Source organism: Amblyomma mixtum, chromosome 4 (assembly GCF_055824585.1).
Source record: "Amblyomma mixtum isolate Tamu chromosome 4, ASM5582458v1, whole genome shotgun sequence".
In the NCBI taxonomy this organism is placed as follows: Eukaryota; Metazoa; Arthropoda; class Arachnida; order Ixodida; family Ixodidae; genus Amblyomma; species Amblyomma mixtum.
In genome coordinates this window covers 75212098-75227068 of record NC_143015.1, presented here as the reverse complement: position 1 = coordinate 75227068, position 14971 = coordinate 75212098, and the positions used below count along the sequence as shown (strand labels likewise).

The 14971-nt window shown below is 47.8% G+C and overlaps 1 protein-coding gene across 2 annotated transcripts in view; it reads right to left on the bottom strand.

The window, feature by feature from the left end:
• Positions 1-14971, bottom strand: part of LOC149347060 (uncharacterized) — a 68703-nt gene that overhangs the window by 32815 nt on the left and 20917 nt on the right. For both annotated transcript variants that reach the window (XM_089586835.1, XM_089586836.1), the window contains exons 6-7: positions 11601-11691; positions 7635-7773 (exon numbers count right to left, since the gene is read on the bottom strand). In XM_089586835.1, the coding sequence (XP_089442961.1) occupies positions 7635-7773; positions 11601-11691 (230 nt within the window). The remainder of the gene's footprint in view (positions 1-7634; positions 7774-11600; positions 11692-14971) is intronic.

Sequence of the window (14971 nt, the reverse complement as noted above, 5' to 3'; positions counted from 1 at the left end):
GTTTCTGGAAGGGTGGGTGCTTTTGCACAGGCTGTAGGGGTGGTAGTGGTAGTAACAATCACGATAGGCATAGGGAGGCTAGTGGAGGTAGCAGAATAGAGTGTGCCGTGGGGCTTTAAGTATTTTGGCAGGCTTTTACGTTAAGGGAGGAATGTGGAGATCAGATCGCAAAAGTTGCGAAAAAGGTTGATTTTTGAAAAGTACACTTTTTGGCATCTCCAATACTGTTTCTATGTTGTACTGAAATATTTCACAAAAAAATAAACTTTAAGTGCTCCAAATAAATGCATTTGTCAGCATCTACACATAGACTGTGTGCTAGCTTAGAACTTTCAGGCTTGTTTTCTCGAAAGTTCATTTTGAGCTTAATACCTTGCTCATAGAAAGCGTAGCACAGCAATGGGTGCATGGATTTTCACCGTTTGTTTTGTTGTGATCTCTAAAATGTGGTCTGCGTGAAGACAGTCTCAGATTTACCATTTAGGCTCACGTTTTTATTACATGGTAATTAGAGCATGATAAATTCTAGACATGAGAGATGGTGCATATTGTGTCCTTCAAAAAAAAAAAAAAAGAGCAGAGAAATTTTAAAAAAAATTTAAGAGAGCTGATTTACACCACACTTCTCAGTAAATATTAAAAGCGTTTACAGACCTGTAGCTTGTTTTTTTTTGTCATGCTAGGCTTTCCACAAGCAAGCAACAAGGGTACAACATATAAACAATGATAAAAGGGAACCTACTGAAGATGTTGTTGTGAAACTTTACATCTGATTGTGTGATGCTGTTTTATGCCAGTCTGCCAAATTTCATCACTCTAAGTCTAAAGATACAAAAGTTGCCATCAATCCCCTCATCCCCCTTAAATAGTCTACCAGATGATGGGTCGGCAAACTAGGAGAGCCAGGGTGGACGAGGAGCTAGTGCAGTGCAAAGAGTGTTCTTTGGAAGAGACGGACTTCGAGAGTCTAGCATAAGCAGAGGAGGCTAGCTTTGTGTGCAGGCTATGTGAATGGGCAGCTAGGCTTAGCGAGAAAAACGGATTAAGCTATAGAAACTCTGGTCGCCGAGACGCCTAAGAGGGAAGGGTCGGCCTACTGTAAGCGCGCTGAAAGAAGAGTGGGAAAAGTGGGCCCAGCCAGAGGAGCAGGTGGAGGCGCTCAAGTTGCGACTGGCTGGTAACTCCAGGTTGGAGCAGCGTCAGGTGGAGGACGAGGACAGCTTAGAACACCTGAAGACCATAGTTTCGCAAGTGGAATGTAGCAGCAACATGGAGACTCCAGGACCTTACAGCGGGGCAGCGCAGCAAGCTTTGAGTAGGGATGACTGAAAGGTAGCAATGGGACCGGTGACGCACGTCAGTACCGTATGGCAGAAGGGGGGCCAGCTAGCGCGAATCTGAGGGCAAGAGTTGCAGGCAGGAAGCAAATGGTCAGAGTGGTCCTGGTGGTGGAGAACTCTAACGTATCGAGGGTTGAGGAGGGCATTTTAGCAAGAGTGAAGGTGGACATGGGGGTACAGGTGGAGGCCCAGTCAGGGAAGTGCATGGTAGATGCATTCGCCAAAGCCCAGGAGGTAGCGGGGTCCATGGTGGTCTCAACAATGTGCTGAAGGAAGGGAGCCGGAACATCAAGAGCCAGAAGTGGGAATGTGCAAGCTTAGAGAGACCTCTGAGAGGGTGCACGCGACATTCGCAATCCCTGAGGTCCAGAGGCAGCCTAGCGGGATGAAAAGAGGTTCGTTGAGGCTAACCGTGTCATTAGGGTAACGAGCCAACTTGGATACAGTCTTACGGACATTAACAGGGACTCATACAAGGCTGGCTCCCACCCTTTTGCACAAGAAGGCATTCACTACAGTGGTGCCACCAACAAAAGGGTAGGGGGTAGGATAGGCAACAACTTTTTTTTGGGGAACCCAGAGCCCTGAGAGCACCAGTGTAGACAAAAACGAACCGAGGGAAGAACCAAGATCAAAGAAACTTAGGAGCCACAGGAGAAGATGGTTGGTTTGGTTTGGTTTATAGGGTTTAACATCCCAAAACGACTAAGGCTATGAGAGACGCCCGCCACAGGAGAAGAAACAGACACAAGCGCCAGTACCAAATTAATTCAGACATAGCGTATATTAACATGCAAAGAGAGAGGAACAGACTGAAATGGGAGGAAACAGAAGAGCAGCTAAGGCAGGAGGAATTAAAGGTATATGGATTTGTGGAAACATCTTAAACACTGAGCAACCACCTTGTAATCCTGACTATGCATGGAAATATTGCAGCAGAACACATGGAAGCAGAAAGGGGGGCGGAATTGGGGCATTCATTCGTAGAAGTATGAGTTGGCAAAGGGTCAAACAGGAAGGGCAAGGTACATTTGTGGCTAAAAGTAAAAGTTGCAGGGAAGCAAGCACTGGCTTTGCATACCTGTAGACAGGAGCTAATGACAAATAGAAAAAAAGAAATGGTATAATGAATTGCAAGCAACACTGATGACCTAGGAGGAGAAGGCAAGATAATCATACTAGGAGACGTGAATGCACACACAGAATACCTGGACGAGCACACAGATTCAACAGGAAGCATGCTGCTGGATATGTGTGAAAGGCATGGTTTAGCTGTAACAGTGCTGGGAAGCGTGAAGGGCTCTTAGCTCGCATGTCACATAGGATGTATAATAGGCTAGAGGTAATGAACGCAGATGAACATGGCTCCAGAAGTCTTGGTAGTGACAAATGTATCAAGCAGAGTTGGAGGAGAGACACTAATGAGGTAACGAGACAAGACGGTCAACCAGATGGGGTCTTTTACTCTGGAAAGCAATTGGAAGCAGCCACCAAACAAACTGAGGAAGCGATTTCCGGGGATAACAAAACAGAATGGGCTTATACAAATTTCCCTCAACTGTTGGAGCTAGAGCTTGCTAAGGTGAGAGTCAGGCCGAAGGGGAGAGAATATTCAAACCCAAGAGTTGATGGGATGAGGAGATCAAGAAGGCCCTAAAAAACGCCAGGAAACCTCCAGGGAACATAGATATTCCAAGCAAAGGGGGGAATCAGAAGCTGAAAAAAAAAAAAAAAAGTAGGCAGACAATGGGATACCTTCATAGACTGCAGAGGGGAAGCATCCTACTTGATCAATGAGGAAATTAGAAGAAAGGGGAAACAATGGATGCCAAAAGTAAATAAAAAGGATAGAAAAGCAGCTAAGGAATTTCGGAAACATCTGAACTCTGAGTAATAAGACTAGGCTAGAGTAGAGACTTAGTTACAAATCAAGGTATTCAGCTAGAACGGGATGAGACAATCGAAATATAAATAAAGGAGGATGGAGCGGTTACTGCAACTGTTTCGTTTGGACAAAGAGTAGGAAAAGGCAGAGAAGGCTCCTATTAGCATGTCAAGAGAGGCAAAAATGGTATTCTAATTATGCTAAGAAATTGGGACTAAAATCTATGAAAACATTAAGATAAGTAGAGAGCAAAATGATAAAGAATTGGGAAACCTCCGCTTGAGAGGTAATTGGGAAACCTCCGCCTGATAGAGAATTGGGAACCTCCGCCTGATAGAGAATTGGGAAACCTCCGCCTGATAAAGAATTGGGAAACCTCTGCCTGATAAAGAATTGGGAAACCTCCACCTGATAAAGAATTGGGAAACCCCCGAATGATAAAGAATGGGAAACCTCCGACTGATAAAGAATGGGAAACCTCCGACTGATAACGAATGGGAAACCTCTCACTAATGGCAACTAAGCAGGATGAACATAATATACAAGATAAAGGGAGGCCAAAGCTGAAATAATTAACTACCGTCCCATAGCAGTGACGTCAGTGGTTTACAGGGTGGTGATGCAGGTTGTAAAGGACAGACTGCAGGCATGGGTGAAGAACAAGAGGGTGCTGGGGAGCTGCAAAATGGGTTTCGGAAACAAAGGAGGTTGGAGGACAATCTGTTCTCATTGACGCAGTGTATAAAGATTGCTGAAATGGAACACAGGCCCCCATGGCTAGCATTTCTGGATATCAAGGTAGCCTACAACACAGTTACTCAAGAGGATTTGTGGGACATACGGGGCACACTGGATGTAGAAATGGAGTAGCTGATCTTTTAAAAGAAATCTATAAAAGTAACAAAGAGCTTATAAAATGGGGAAAAAAATGTATCAGAGGCTATAGAGATACAGCAGGGCCTTAGGCAAGGATGTCCTCTGTCACCTTTGTTGTTCATGTTGTAGAGACCAAACTAGACAGGAGTGGACCAGCCTTCAACCTCTCTTTTTTTCAAGCAAGGCGAATGGATTAAACAGTCATACTGAGACTAATGTACGAGGACGATGTAGTGCTAAAGGCTGACAACAAGGAAGATAAGCAGAAGTTGACAGACATTTGCGGTACAGAAGGAGATAGATTAGGTTTCAAGTTCAGTAGAGAAAAATCAGCAGTCATGACATTTAAAGATGACTGCGGAGAGCGTAGGATATAGGAGATAATGCTGGAGGTAGTGGATAAGTTTGGTTTTATTGGGGTTTAACGTCCGAAAGCAACTCAGGCTATGAGGGACGCTGTAGTGGAGGGCTCCGGAAATTTCGACCACCTGGGGTTCTTTCACGTGCACTGACATCGCACAGTACACGGGCCTCTAGAATTTCACCATCAAAATTTGGCCGCCGCAGCCGGGATCGAACCCACGTCTTTCGGGTTCTCAGCGAAGCAACCAAGTCTTCCTCCATCTCAGAAAGAAAAAATTTTAGAGACGGCAACCACCCGGAACCACGACGACAAGATCATTTGTCAGGTTTCTGCTGCCCCGCAGAACAAGGAACATGATGCAACGTGTGCTGCTGCAGCAGCATACGAACCATGTACAAGCAGCGGCCGCTTTCAGCCGCTTAAAGCGACCGCACGACCCTCTCAGATTCAGGCTGATCTGAGTGCACGTAAATGGAGCGTCGTGCAGTAGTAAATTCATGATTCTTTCAAGTTGATTGCACAGCACGAATAAGCCCGTAAAAATAAAGGATTTTTTTCTTTCTGAATCATTCTTCTGGCACCTGCTTCAGACTTTTTCTTGGTCCCCATGAGGTCTGAATAAACGGTCAGCGACAATTTCAATGCCACCTCTAGAATGGGGTACCCCTTGACACTGCGACGGTCGACCCGCACACCACTGCACAATGCAGCAGCAAGGGCGGAGTCAAATTCTTCGTTCATTTTGGAATCGACGGATGCTACCATGAGATGCACCACTTTGAGCCAATGCACAGCGTCAAAGAGAACTAGCCCATAGCTCAGTCCTGCACACATGTCAAACCATGTGACAAACACCAGCACACGGCTGCAGCGGAAGAACATTCCTACGCACTTTTGCACTTTATTCGGCCACTGCACCAACAACGCTACTGTAGCACTCGTGCCGCAAGAACTGGCACGGCCCTTTCACAAATAAGTGCAAAAAGTGCAGCCATATCGAGGAGGAATAAAGTATGTAGGACCCAGGCATCACCGTCAACCCCCGCAAGGTTCTATTGCTTTCAAGCAGGGTAAGCCTCGATTTTATTGTTGAGCAGGGCACAGTACAACCAGACGAGGAGAAACTGCAGGTCATACAGGGGCTCTCACCACGAATAGTGCAGCCTGCAGTGGTTTCTGGGCATGGTGGGCTTCTACCGCCGCTTCATCGAGCACGCTTTCTCCCATGGCTCTGAATTACCAGCTCACAATTATGCTAGGTACACCAGGATCTCTCTAGCCGCTTGGCCGGAACCCCGAAGGAAGCCAGAAAAAAAAAACTGACCTCGCCCGGCTAGAATACTGCAACCAATACAGCAAGAGCAGGAGACTCCTGGAGGTCTCTGTTGGTGACAAAGCGCTCAGTCACCCACATATATTTATTGATCCGACAAAAACGAGTCCACAGACTCCCTCGCTCCACGATGGAGCGGCCCTTACATGGTAACAGTGTGTGTGTCTGCTGCCGTACCACCTTTGTAATGCGAAGAATGGTCGAGAAGCCAGGCCGGTCAATATGGACAACCTCTGAGCATTCCATGGGGGTTCAGCAACCACGTACATGCACATGGCCTTCCAGGTGGATGGCATGTTCGTACTGGAATGACAGCGGCAACTACCACGCCACCCTGACCGCTACCTGGCTGGGACTTCCTCCCAAATTTGGCGGATGGCTGCAACCGCGCACCTCACCAACCACAGCACGCCACCGTTTCTGTGCTCTTCCCTTGCCACTTCAGTTTTTTTTTATGAACCAATGTCTCATACTTATTGTGGGTGTGTCACCCGTCGGGCGGGACCATGGCTTGCGGAGCCCCGCTCCCTGGATGGCAAGGCCTTCATCACAGACACGAGAACCTCATGATGCCCACATGACACAAACGCCAACTTTAGCACACCAGAGCACGGGCACATTTTTCTCCTGTTGACATGCACAAACATATTTCAATCGCTTAGACTACACGCTCTGACACATTGCTAACGCCCGATTTCACTTTGTGCTGATCGCTTCCCAGGTGCTTTGACCTTCAACATCCTCCCCACCAGCACCTTGAGGCTATAAATATACAATCCCCCCAAAAATTGAAATAGAGGATCCACAGCTTATTACAGCACAGACGGACAGGACCAACAAGGAGAACACAGTAGGAGAACTGACTCTCAACTGCATTTTTTTATTCGAAGAAATGCCACCTGTATACTTGTCTAACACAAATGAATAAAGCACGAAGAAAAAGGAATGACCCACCTATACTACACCTGAACCCCCCAGAAATGCAGAAAAAACCCTCCATCACCATGGTGCATGCGCTTGAGAGTGGTCACACAACTTTGGCAGACTTTGGTTACATAACTTTGGCATAACAGTTCATCTATGGATTATTAAACATTACTGATGGTCGACTCTTGCGGGAATCTTTGTTAACGTGGACATGGAAAGCTTCTACATTGTCGCATGCTAGGTGATCTCCATGTCTGCCACGGATGCGGCACTGGCAAACTAAGGAACTGTTCAGCAATCAGAAGGAGTTTCTGGTACAAGTACTCTTTTTCACATCATTCACGAAAAGAATCGAACTTCTTCCGATTCTTTTCACGCATTATGTGAAAAAGAGAAAGCATTTTTAAAGTACTTCTTTACGCACTTCAGATTAGTTTTTTCTGTCCCCACTTTCACATCTGCGCTGTTTCAGCTTTCAGGTTTTTCTTTTTCTTTTTCATTGCCAGCTTTCTTGCTGCAATGCAAACGCGGGTGCGCTTCGTCCCACGTGGAAGTGTCTTTCCTGTCCACGTTTTCCATGCTTCCAAAAGGTATGGACATACATACGAACTCACACAGCTCTCAATTCAAACAGTAGGAAGTGATGTCACGGCCCTTCAAATGCCTATTTCGTGCCCTCATTAAATTCATGTTTTAATTTTGCAACCAACCCACTAGGACACTTTTTACCCAACTGTACGCATAGTAGACAGCCAACTGCAGATGCCCCACGTTTAAATATTTCGCAGAGGAAAACAGAATGTTCAGATGGCACAAGGTTTGCTTCAGAGCAGCAGTGGCCCCTGCCTGAACGGGTGAACTGAACCTTTTGCGGTCCGACGGCAGCGCGAAATCTACCGCGCCACACACCTCATAGACGTGGCTGCCAGCTGACTGTATGGAGACGTTGCTCATGCCCTGCTCCTCGTACAGCAGCCACAGGAGCAGTGGCACCATGATGAGGAAGAACAGGGCGATGGCGAGGCGCTTGCGTCGCTGTGGCGACACCCTGCGGAAAGAAACGGGGCACCGCGCACAAGCGTAAGCATTCAACGCTTGCAACACTAGCGCTATGCAGGTCTGAACTGTTCAGTAGTCGACAGATTTTTTTTGCCCGATATTTCGGACTTCGCTGAGGAACCGTCACGCACCTCATAGGAACGGGCACATTTTCGCGACCGACAATTCGGACTTTGTGGAGTCTAGTTGGAATTCTCAGACTAAAATAGACGCCAACAATATCGTGGAGGTCGTTTTTCAACCGAAAGTTCATCATTTCGGAATAATGTAGACTCGAGCAGGCATCGCTGTCGCAACCTACCCCTTCCCCGCCACCGTGAAAGGCGGCATTTTGGATTTAAACGGAATTGGCGGGTGCAATCGGAACTGTCTTGGATAGGCTTGGCTATTTGTTCTCCATTGTTGCCACCGAGATTGCCTACAAGGAGCGCGATCGCACTGAAAATGGGACAGTGGGACAGCTGCAGCATCCGCCGCGGCTTGGACGATGCCCCCTGCAGTGCAGGGCAGCAAGCGCAGTAGAGGGGGGGGACTGCATTCGGAGGCGCTCGCTTCTGCTCGAGTCTTGCCATGGGTTACCTCTCAGTCTTTGCAAGCGTCATTGCCCCATGCAAACTGACTGTTCTTGCTTCGTGCAGCGAGTGCATTTATTCGCAGCATGACTGCGGCCACGTCGCACTGTCTGGTATCATGTGATAGGGTGCGGACATGACGAAAGCACGGCTATGACTCTGATAGAGTCTAATATTATCACTTGTAGGCTGAACTTGGGAAGCGGTGATTTTCGCGATTCTGGCAGCCAGTTTTTCGCATAAAAGTTATTTGTTTTTAAGTTTTTTCAGACTGTTTGATTATTTGGACTATTTTTCGGGTCCCTCCAAGTCTAAAAACGGTCGGCAACTGTATGTATAGTCGACGACCCATTTTTCGGACTCTCTAGGGACCGCGAAAACGACCGAAAAATCGGGCAGTCCGGGAAATCAAATTTCACCGAAAAAATCGCGAACTTACTACCGGTGCGCCGCAGAAAGCAGCCATTTGTATTGCACATATTCTAAAGCTCCTCATGACTATTTCGCCGCGCGACATACCGTACAAACGCGTATAAGGGTCGCACTTTTTTTTTCCAGATTCGAGGGCCAATTTTTGAGGTGCGGCCCATACACGCGATGTGCGAAAAAAAAATTTTTTTTTTTTAAGTAAAAACACACCAACCATGGAATGAGCGACATTTATTCTACGTTAAATCGTCACTCGCGGAGTATTTCGACTCCTGAGCTGGTGCTGTGCTCTGGTGCACGCTCATCCCAAAAGAAGCCGCGCTGCATGTCCGCTGTCAACGCGTAGCCGTTGTTCCGAAATTCCATCACATAAGAGGAGCAGCTCTTCTTCCAGTTCGGGAAACTCGCACGGTTTGCCTCGGAAAGCGCGCTTTTTGCAGCTTGTGTTCCTCTTTTGGTTGCACCATCATTGGACGCACTTCTCGTCCACGTCGAATTTCCTGCCCGCAGCACGCTTGCCGCGTTCGAGAGCTAACTCCCAGCCGTGTGGCTTAAAGGGGCCCAGAAACACAATCTTAGTTAACTGTTTTGCCTGTTGATTGCATACAGTGAGTTATAATGGTGCTATTAGCGTCGGTAACACCGCGTATATTCCGTTTTTTAATATTTTAATGTCCCCCCAAAAACAACTTCATGGCTCTGATGGTGTCGGGTTTTTAGCAGCGGATATGACATCACCTGGCGCGAGCTTGATGACCGGACAAACAGTAAATATACTGCAAATTGTGTGAATAAATAGAGAAACATTTTGTCACCTGTCTGCGTTTTATATTATATCAACAAAGACAATTTGTTTGTCTTAGATAAAAGCCCTGCAAGGCAAGTAAAATAAAAATACACCACCAGGGGCGCTCTGGCATGGAAACCACGCTGCCAGTCTCACAGAGAGCAGGCAACCATGGAGTACAAACTTCCGCGACGTGCTCTGGCTGGCTGTTTTGATTGGTTGCGCCACGTGCCGTCATTGGGAGAGCGAAATAGGAGTGGGAAGCCCCGCCAAAATCGAGTTGAGGGCAGCGTTTTGTTTGCTTGTATTTTGAAATTTCTTCACTGAATAACTCCCGTTCCTGTGCATCGATTCCTGTAATTCTTTTTAAGTCAGCATCTGTGTGACATAAAGAACCCACCTGAAGTATAGCCGGTATTCCCCCAGGCAGTGTTTCGCAGCCCCTTTAAGGTGCTCGGCCATCGCGTTAAAACTGCGAAGCTCGGTGGCAGCACGCGAAAGACACGGCGAACGCGCTAACACGCCACAATAGGCTGGATGGAGCTGGCGATACTGATGCCGATGTGAATAGCGGAAAATCGCGGCGGAGAAAAATTTGGCAGGGGCTTAGCTCTGGTTAAGCCTGGATATACAAGCGAAAAGCTGCAGTTATGCTTTGTTCGACGTCATGGCTGTCGCAGTTCGCGCACAATGCACTGGGAGCACGACTATAGCGGTGTAGATTTTGAGCCAACTCCCTCGCTACCACTTCTGGGTCTTCTGTTCTTCCTTCCATGGCGAATGTCTGCGCCTCTTCTACGGCCGCCGCTCACGCGTGCGTTCTCGCAACGCCTTTCGAAAGAACCTACTCTTGGGACGGAGACCGCCGTCCCAACCGCCCCAAGCGGTTAACCGGTGGCGAGAAGTGGCGATAGAGCGCGTGCCGCGGCGCGCGGCCTCTTTTATGTCCGCCGCCGCCGCTCGGGCGTTATCGCAATCGCAACGCCTTGCGATAACGCGATAAGAACCGCTAGCAGCGGCGAAGGGTAAACAGGTGGCGAGGAGAACGGAGGGGGTGGCGAGGAGGAGGAAGGGCGCGCCGCGGCGGCGCAAAGGGGTGGAGTACGCGAAGCGCGGTGTTGACGAGCCTAGTGAAGCTTTTCGCTTCAAAAAGTTGATGATGATGATAACGGCCTCAGGCGCCATCCATAGACGGCAATTGGAAGCTCCTGTGCGCGCGTGTGGCGTCCGCGAATGGCGCCGCGCCCAAAGCGCGCTTCGATCGCGGTCGCCACGGCGTGCGCGTAGCCTCCGTGATCGTATTCGCGTTCCGTATTCAGGACGAAAGACTCGCACAGATGAGTTCCGTGAACTCAGACTACGGTTCAAGTTCACGCGGCGCAAGACATTCAAGAACAGTACGAATTCGAAAGCACGCGAGCGCAATGTGCCGACTCACGCAGAATTTCAGCGTCGCAAGTTAAGCTTGAATTCCGTTTTGTTTGATCTAGTTTTCGATCTTTCCTGCAGTTTGAATTAATGAGGTTCCACTGTACACATTATATGGCAGCTTGGGTACTGGCGGCGAGTGCGAACGAGGTCCGAAAAATCAAGTGGTCATTTGCGGTGCGTCCGAAATTTCAAGCGCTCTTACACATTGGCTCTATAGGCCATGTCGCGGTGCCGCGAAAAAGTCCGAATAATCAAGCATGTCCGAAAAATCAGGCGTCCGAATTTTCGGTCGTCGACTGTACAAGGGTTGTGAGCAATTAGTCAACAAAACACGGAGCGAGAGATGCTGTAGCATATGGGGCCCTGAAATAAATTCAGTCACCTACTGCTCTTCATGGGTACAACTAAAGGAAAATAATGAACAAAAGTAACCATGCTAGACTTCTTTAACCCTTCAGTAACACTACCAGTGTTCTTCTCAGCGAGGAAAGGTGTTTTCTCAGTGCGGAAAGGAGGACAGGAGCTGGCACTGATTGGTCGGGGCAACCATAACTGGCTGGCATTAAAAAAAAAAGAAACAGGCGCTGTCTCCCTCACCTCGAGAGCACCCATGCATCGGCAACGATGTACGCCGCTGATGCCATGTACACAAGTTTCCAGAGGCTAACAAACAGACCCAAGACCACACCTGCGAGGCAAAAAAAAAACAAAACAAGGTTACAACAGCTGCGGTGCACCATCCTGCCCACAGTGCGAACAGCCTCTGGGTCGCTTTCAAACTTACACCCCGCCTGACAGCTGCACCTTTTCCAGATGCCCAATGTGCGTTGCCTTGTTCAGTAATTGTCATTTGGGGTACACTGAGAGATGAGGCCGCTAAAGCAAAAATACAGGGGGCACTTTGACGATCAAAAGTGCACGAGGAGAAAGCCTTGTGATGCAACTTTGGCTGCTACTGTGACTTGGATTGGCTAGTCATGACTAGTTAATGACGTTATTCATGACTAGTTAATGACAAGTTAGTCATGACTACTAGTTAATGACTAGTTAGTCATGACTAGTTAATGATTAGTTAGTCATTACTTGGGACTCTGACTAGTTATGACTTTCACTTCAGATGTAACGGACGGATGGACAGTCATGGCCACCAGTATGAGCGCTTAAAAGCTTTCGCCTTAAAACATTGGATGCAATGTCGCTAAGGCCTCTATCTCAAAAGCAGCGACCCAAGAAACCTGGCATCTTGTGAGAACCCAATGCCAAGCCTACAGCTGCACAAACACGGGGTTGCAGATACTTAAAGGCCTACTTGACCGAAAGTTTACTTCGGCTAATTTTGTGCTAGATATACTGCGCATGTTAGGAACAATATTTATATTGAATATTAGGGCTGAGAAGCGTCTAGAATTTTAGTTAGAAGCGTTCAAAAACCTCTGTAGCAGACGACGAAGTCCCCTAGCGGTGTGCTCGACAACTAACAAACCTGACCGGAAATGACGCACAATTGAGACACCGGCATCGCCGGCTCGCCAGTTTCAGGCGTTCTGAAGTGAGTGCGCGCCCCTTGTAAGCTCCTTCTGGCGCGTTTCTGGCTGTTTTCACCGCGAAGCTCGATGGTCGCCGAGAAAAAGTAACTGCTGGCATCATGTCGACGAAGTTCGTGGCCGCGGAAAGGAATACGAGGAATGCAGAAAGCACCATGTATACCTCTCGGCCACTGCCCTTCACCCTCGATCTCGAAAGCTGGTATAAGCTGTCTGGAGCTCAGGTTTCAACGTGAATTCCCCTCTCTTCTTCAAAAAAGATAATGGTGGGTGACTGATGCTTCTGCCTTGCGCTAACCCCTTTTGTGGGTTGGGCTTTGTCAATAGACCAGTCCCGGTCTACATCATGCAACAGAGCGCATACGTGTTTCTGGCCCTATCGGCAAAGCATGCCACGAACCAAGAGGGTTATAATTCGGAGAACGCTTCGAGGCGTTTCTAATCGGGAGCATAAAGAGGACGGGGGACCACTCGCACAAGCTAGCTTAGCCGGTTCAGAAGCTAAAGTGGACGGCTTTGCTCATCGAGCAACGACCTTTTGACAGCACGTTGTTTACACCAGGCAGAAGTCTAAGGATAGGTCTGCTTCGTCTGAAAAGGAATCCACATATGCACGCGTTTATTGCAGATACAACTCTGTCCAGTGCGCAATAACGCCGTCGTGCGCCGAGTGTATCTGCTGCCTCGAAGATTCGCAGGCCGGGCTGAGAATCCTGGAAGGCCACATGAGCGTTACTGAAAACGTCGAATTTCTTACTGCCACACGCCATTCATACTTGAGGTCGATTACAGGAAGCTTCAGCGTTACCATTCAAGGAGCGTCTCCAAGACCTCATAGAACTGAACGCATGTTATTTGAATGATAATATTTACAAAGGAAGAGAACACGTTTTTGATTATATGTTCTGCATTATTACTCAGTCGATACAGACACACTGCCTACGGTAATTTGCGCGGTGGGCGTATACGGTCGACTGGGGTCCGGCAACCACGTCGTTCTTCTCAGCTGTGTGGTTTGAAAAGACTAGAAAAACTTTTCCGCCCCTGCAGTACACGGGCTTTAAGTGGTTCTAGGCAAATACAGTAACGCAGCGCATAAGTTTTTGTTCATTTGAATCGGCATGTATTTCGCAACGCGCAGTGGCTTGCCCGTCCGAGGTGCGCAAGGATGAACCAGCCCACCATCGGCACCGCATTGATGCCACGGTCCTCGAAGAGAAAAATGTATATTTATTTTGCAGCACAAATTTTGCTTCCGGCATATTCTTTCGCTTAACGCAGCGCTTAATTTTCTTGAGCTCCCTTTTTAGACGTCCAGCTGTTTTTATTTATTTATCTCGCGTTCACAGCACCTGTTCCAAATGTCTATGCACAGGCAGGAATACCTTTCGACGGAGGAGAAAAATGAGAAGGAAAAGGAGAAGGCAGGTCTTTTTTTTTTTTTTCATCAAGACAACAACCATATTGTACGCACAGCAGAGCACACATGTGCTGTTGGCACGCGCGTGCCCGCTCAAAAAAGCCGACTTGATAATACAAGCACTTCTACTTGGCATCCATTTGAATATGCTTCTTTCGTCCGCTATGTCCGAACTTTGCACAAGCTGTAATCGAATACTGCCAGGCAAAAAACGTTCACTAGCACTGTGGCGCGATCATATTCGCTGACGTTGAGCCAGGAGTTTTCTAGTCTACTACAGCAAATAAAACACGTTTAAAACTTTTTCTATGGCGTTTCATCCGTTTTAAGATGTGTGTTTTCACATATAATCAGTATTTATTGCACAAAGTGCTGCACGCGCTACCGGTACCAGCGCTTTCCTCGAGCAGCAACGAGCAGACGCTCCGAACCTGTCCGGACTCTGTTCTCAAACGTGCGCCACTTCCGGCGGGCGGCAATGGCGCCCGTTTTTCCAGTTTCGGTATTGAAAATTCCGATTTTTGCGCGCCTTTGGCTCCGTAACTGCTTGAAACTGGAGCGTAATGATTTGTTGGTAGCATAATAGGGGGGTGTACTATGAAAAAGTTACCTTTTTACGGTTTGAAAAATTTCGGTCAAGTAGGCCTTTAAACTTGGATGCAGCAAGCGTTCATGCAACAAATTTCTAGATATAAAATTTCTCAATTCCCCCACACCAGGGTCCCCACTTAAGCCTGTGCATCAGAACTCAATGTAAAGAAGGTGTTGCGGCAGTCGACCTCAATATAAGGAACTCGCCACACCGACTATCCAGTAAACTAGCCCAGTGTTGTTTGAAATTCGGCTGAATCACTTGTAAGTTCCATGACAATAAAAACATGAACCACCTTGACAGGTTCCAACAAGCGAACGCAGGTGACACCACACCATGCTCCAGCGTGATCGGCACCTCTCTGCAGCTTTCTTTTGTGGCATTACACATACTGGCAGTATGGAAGTTCACT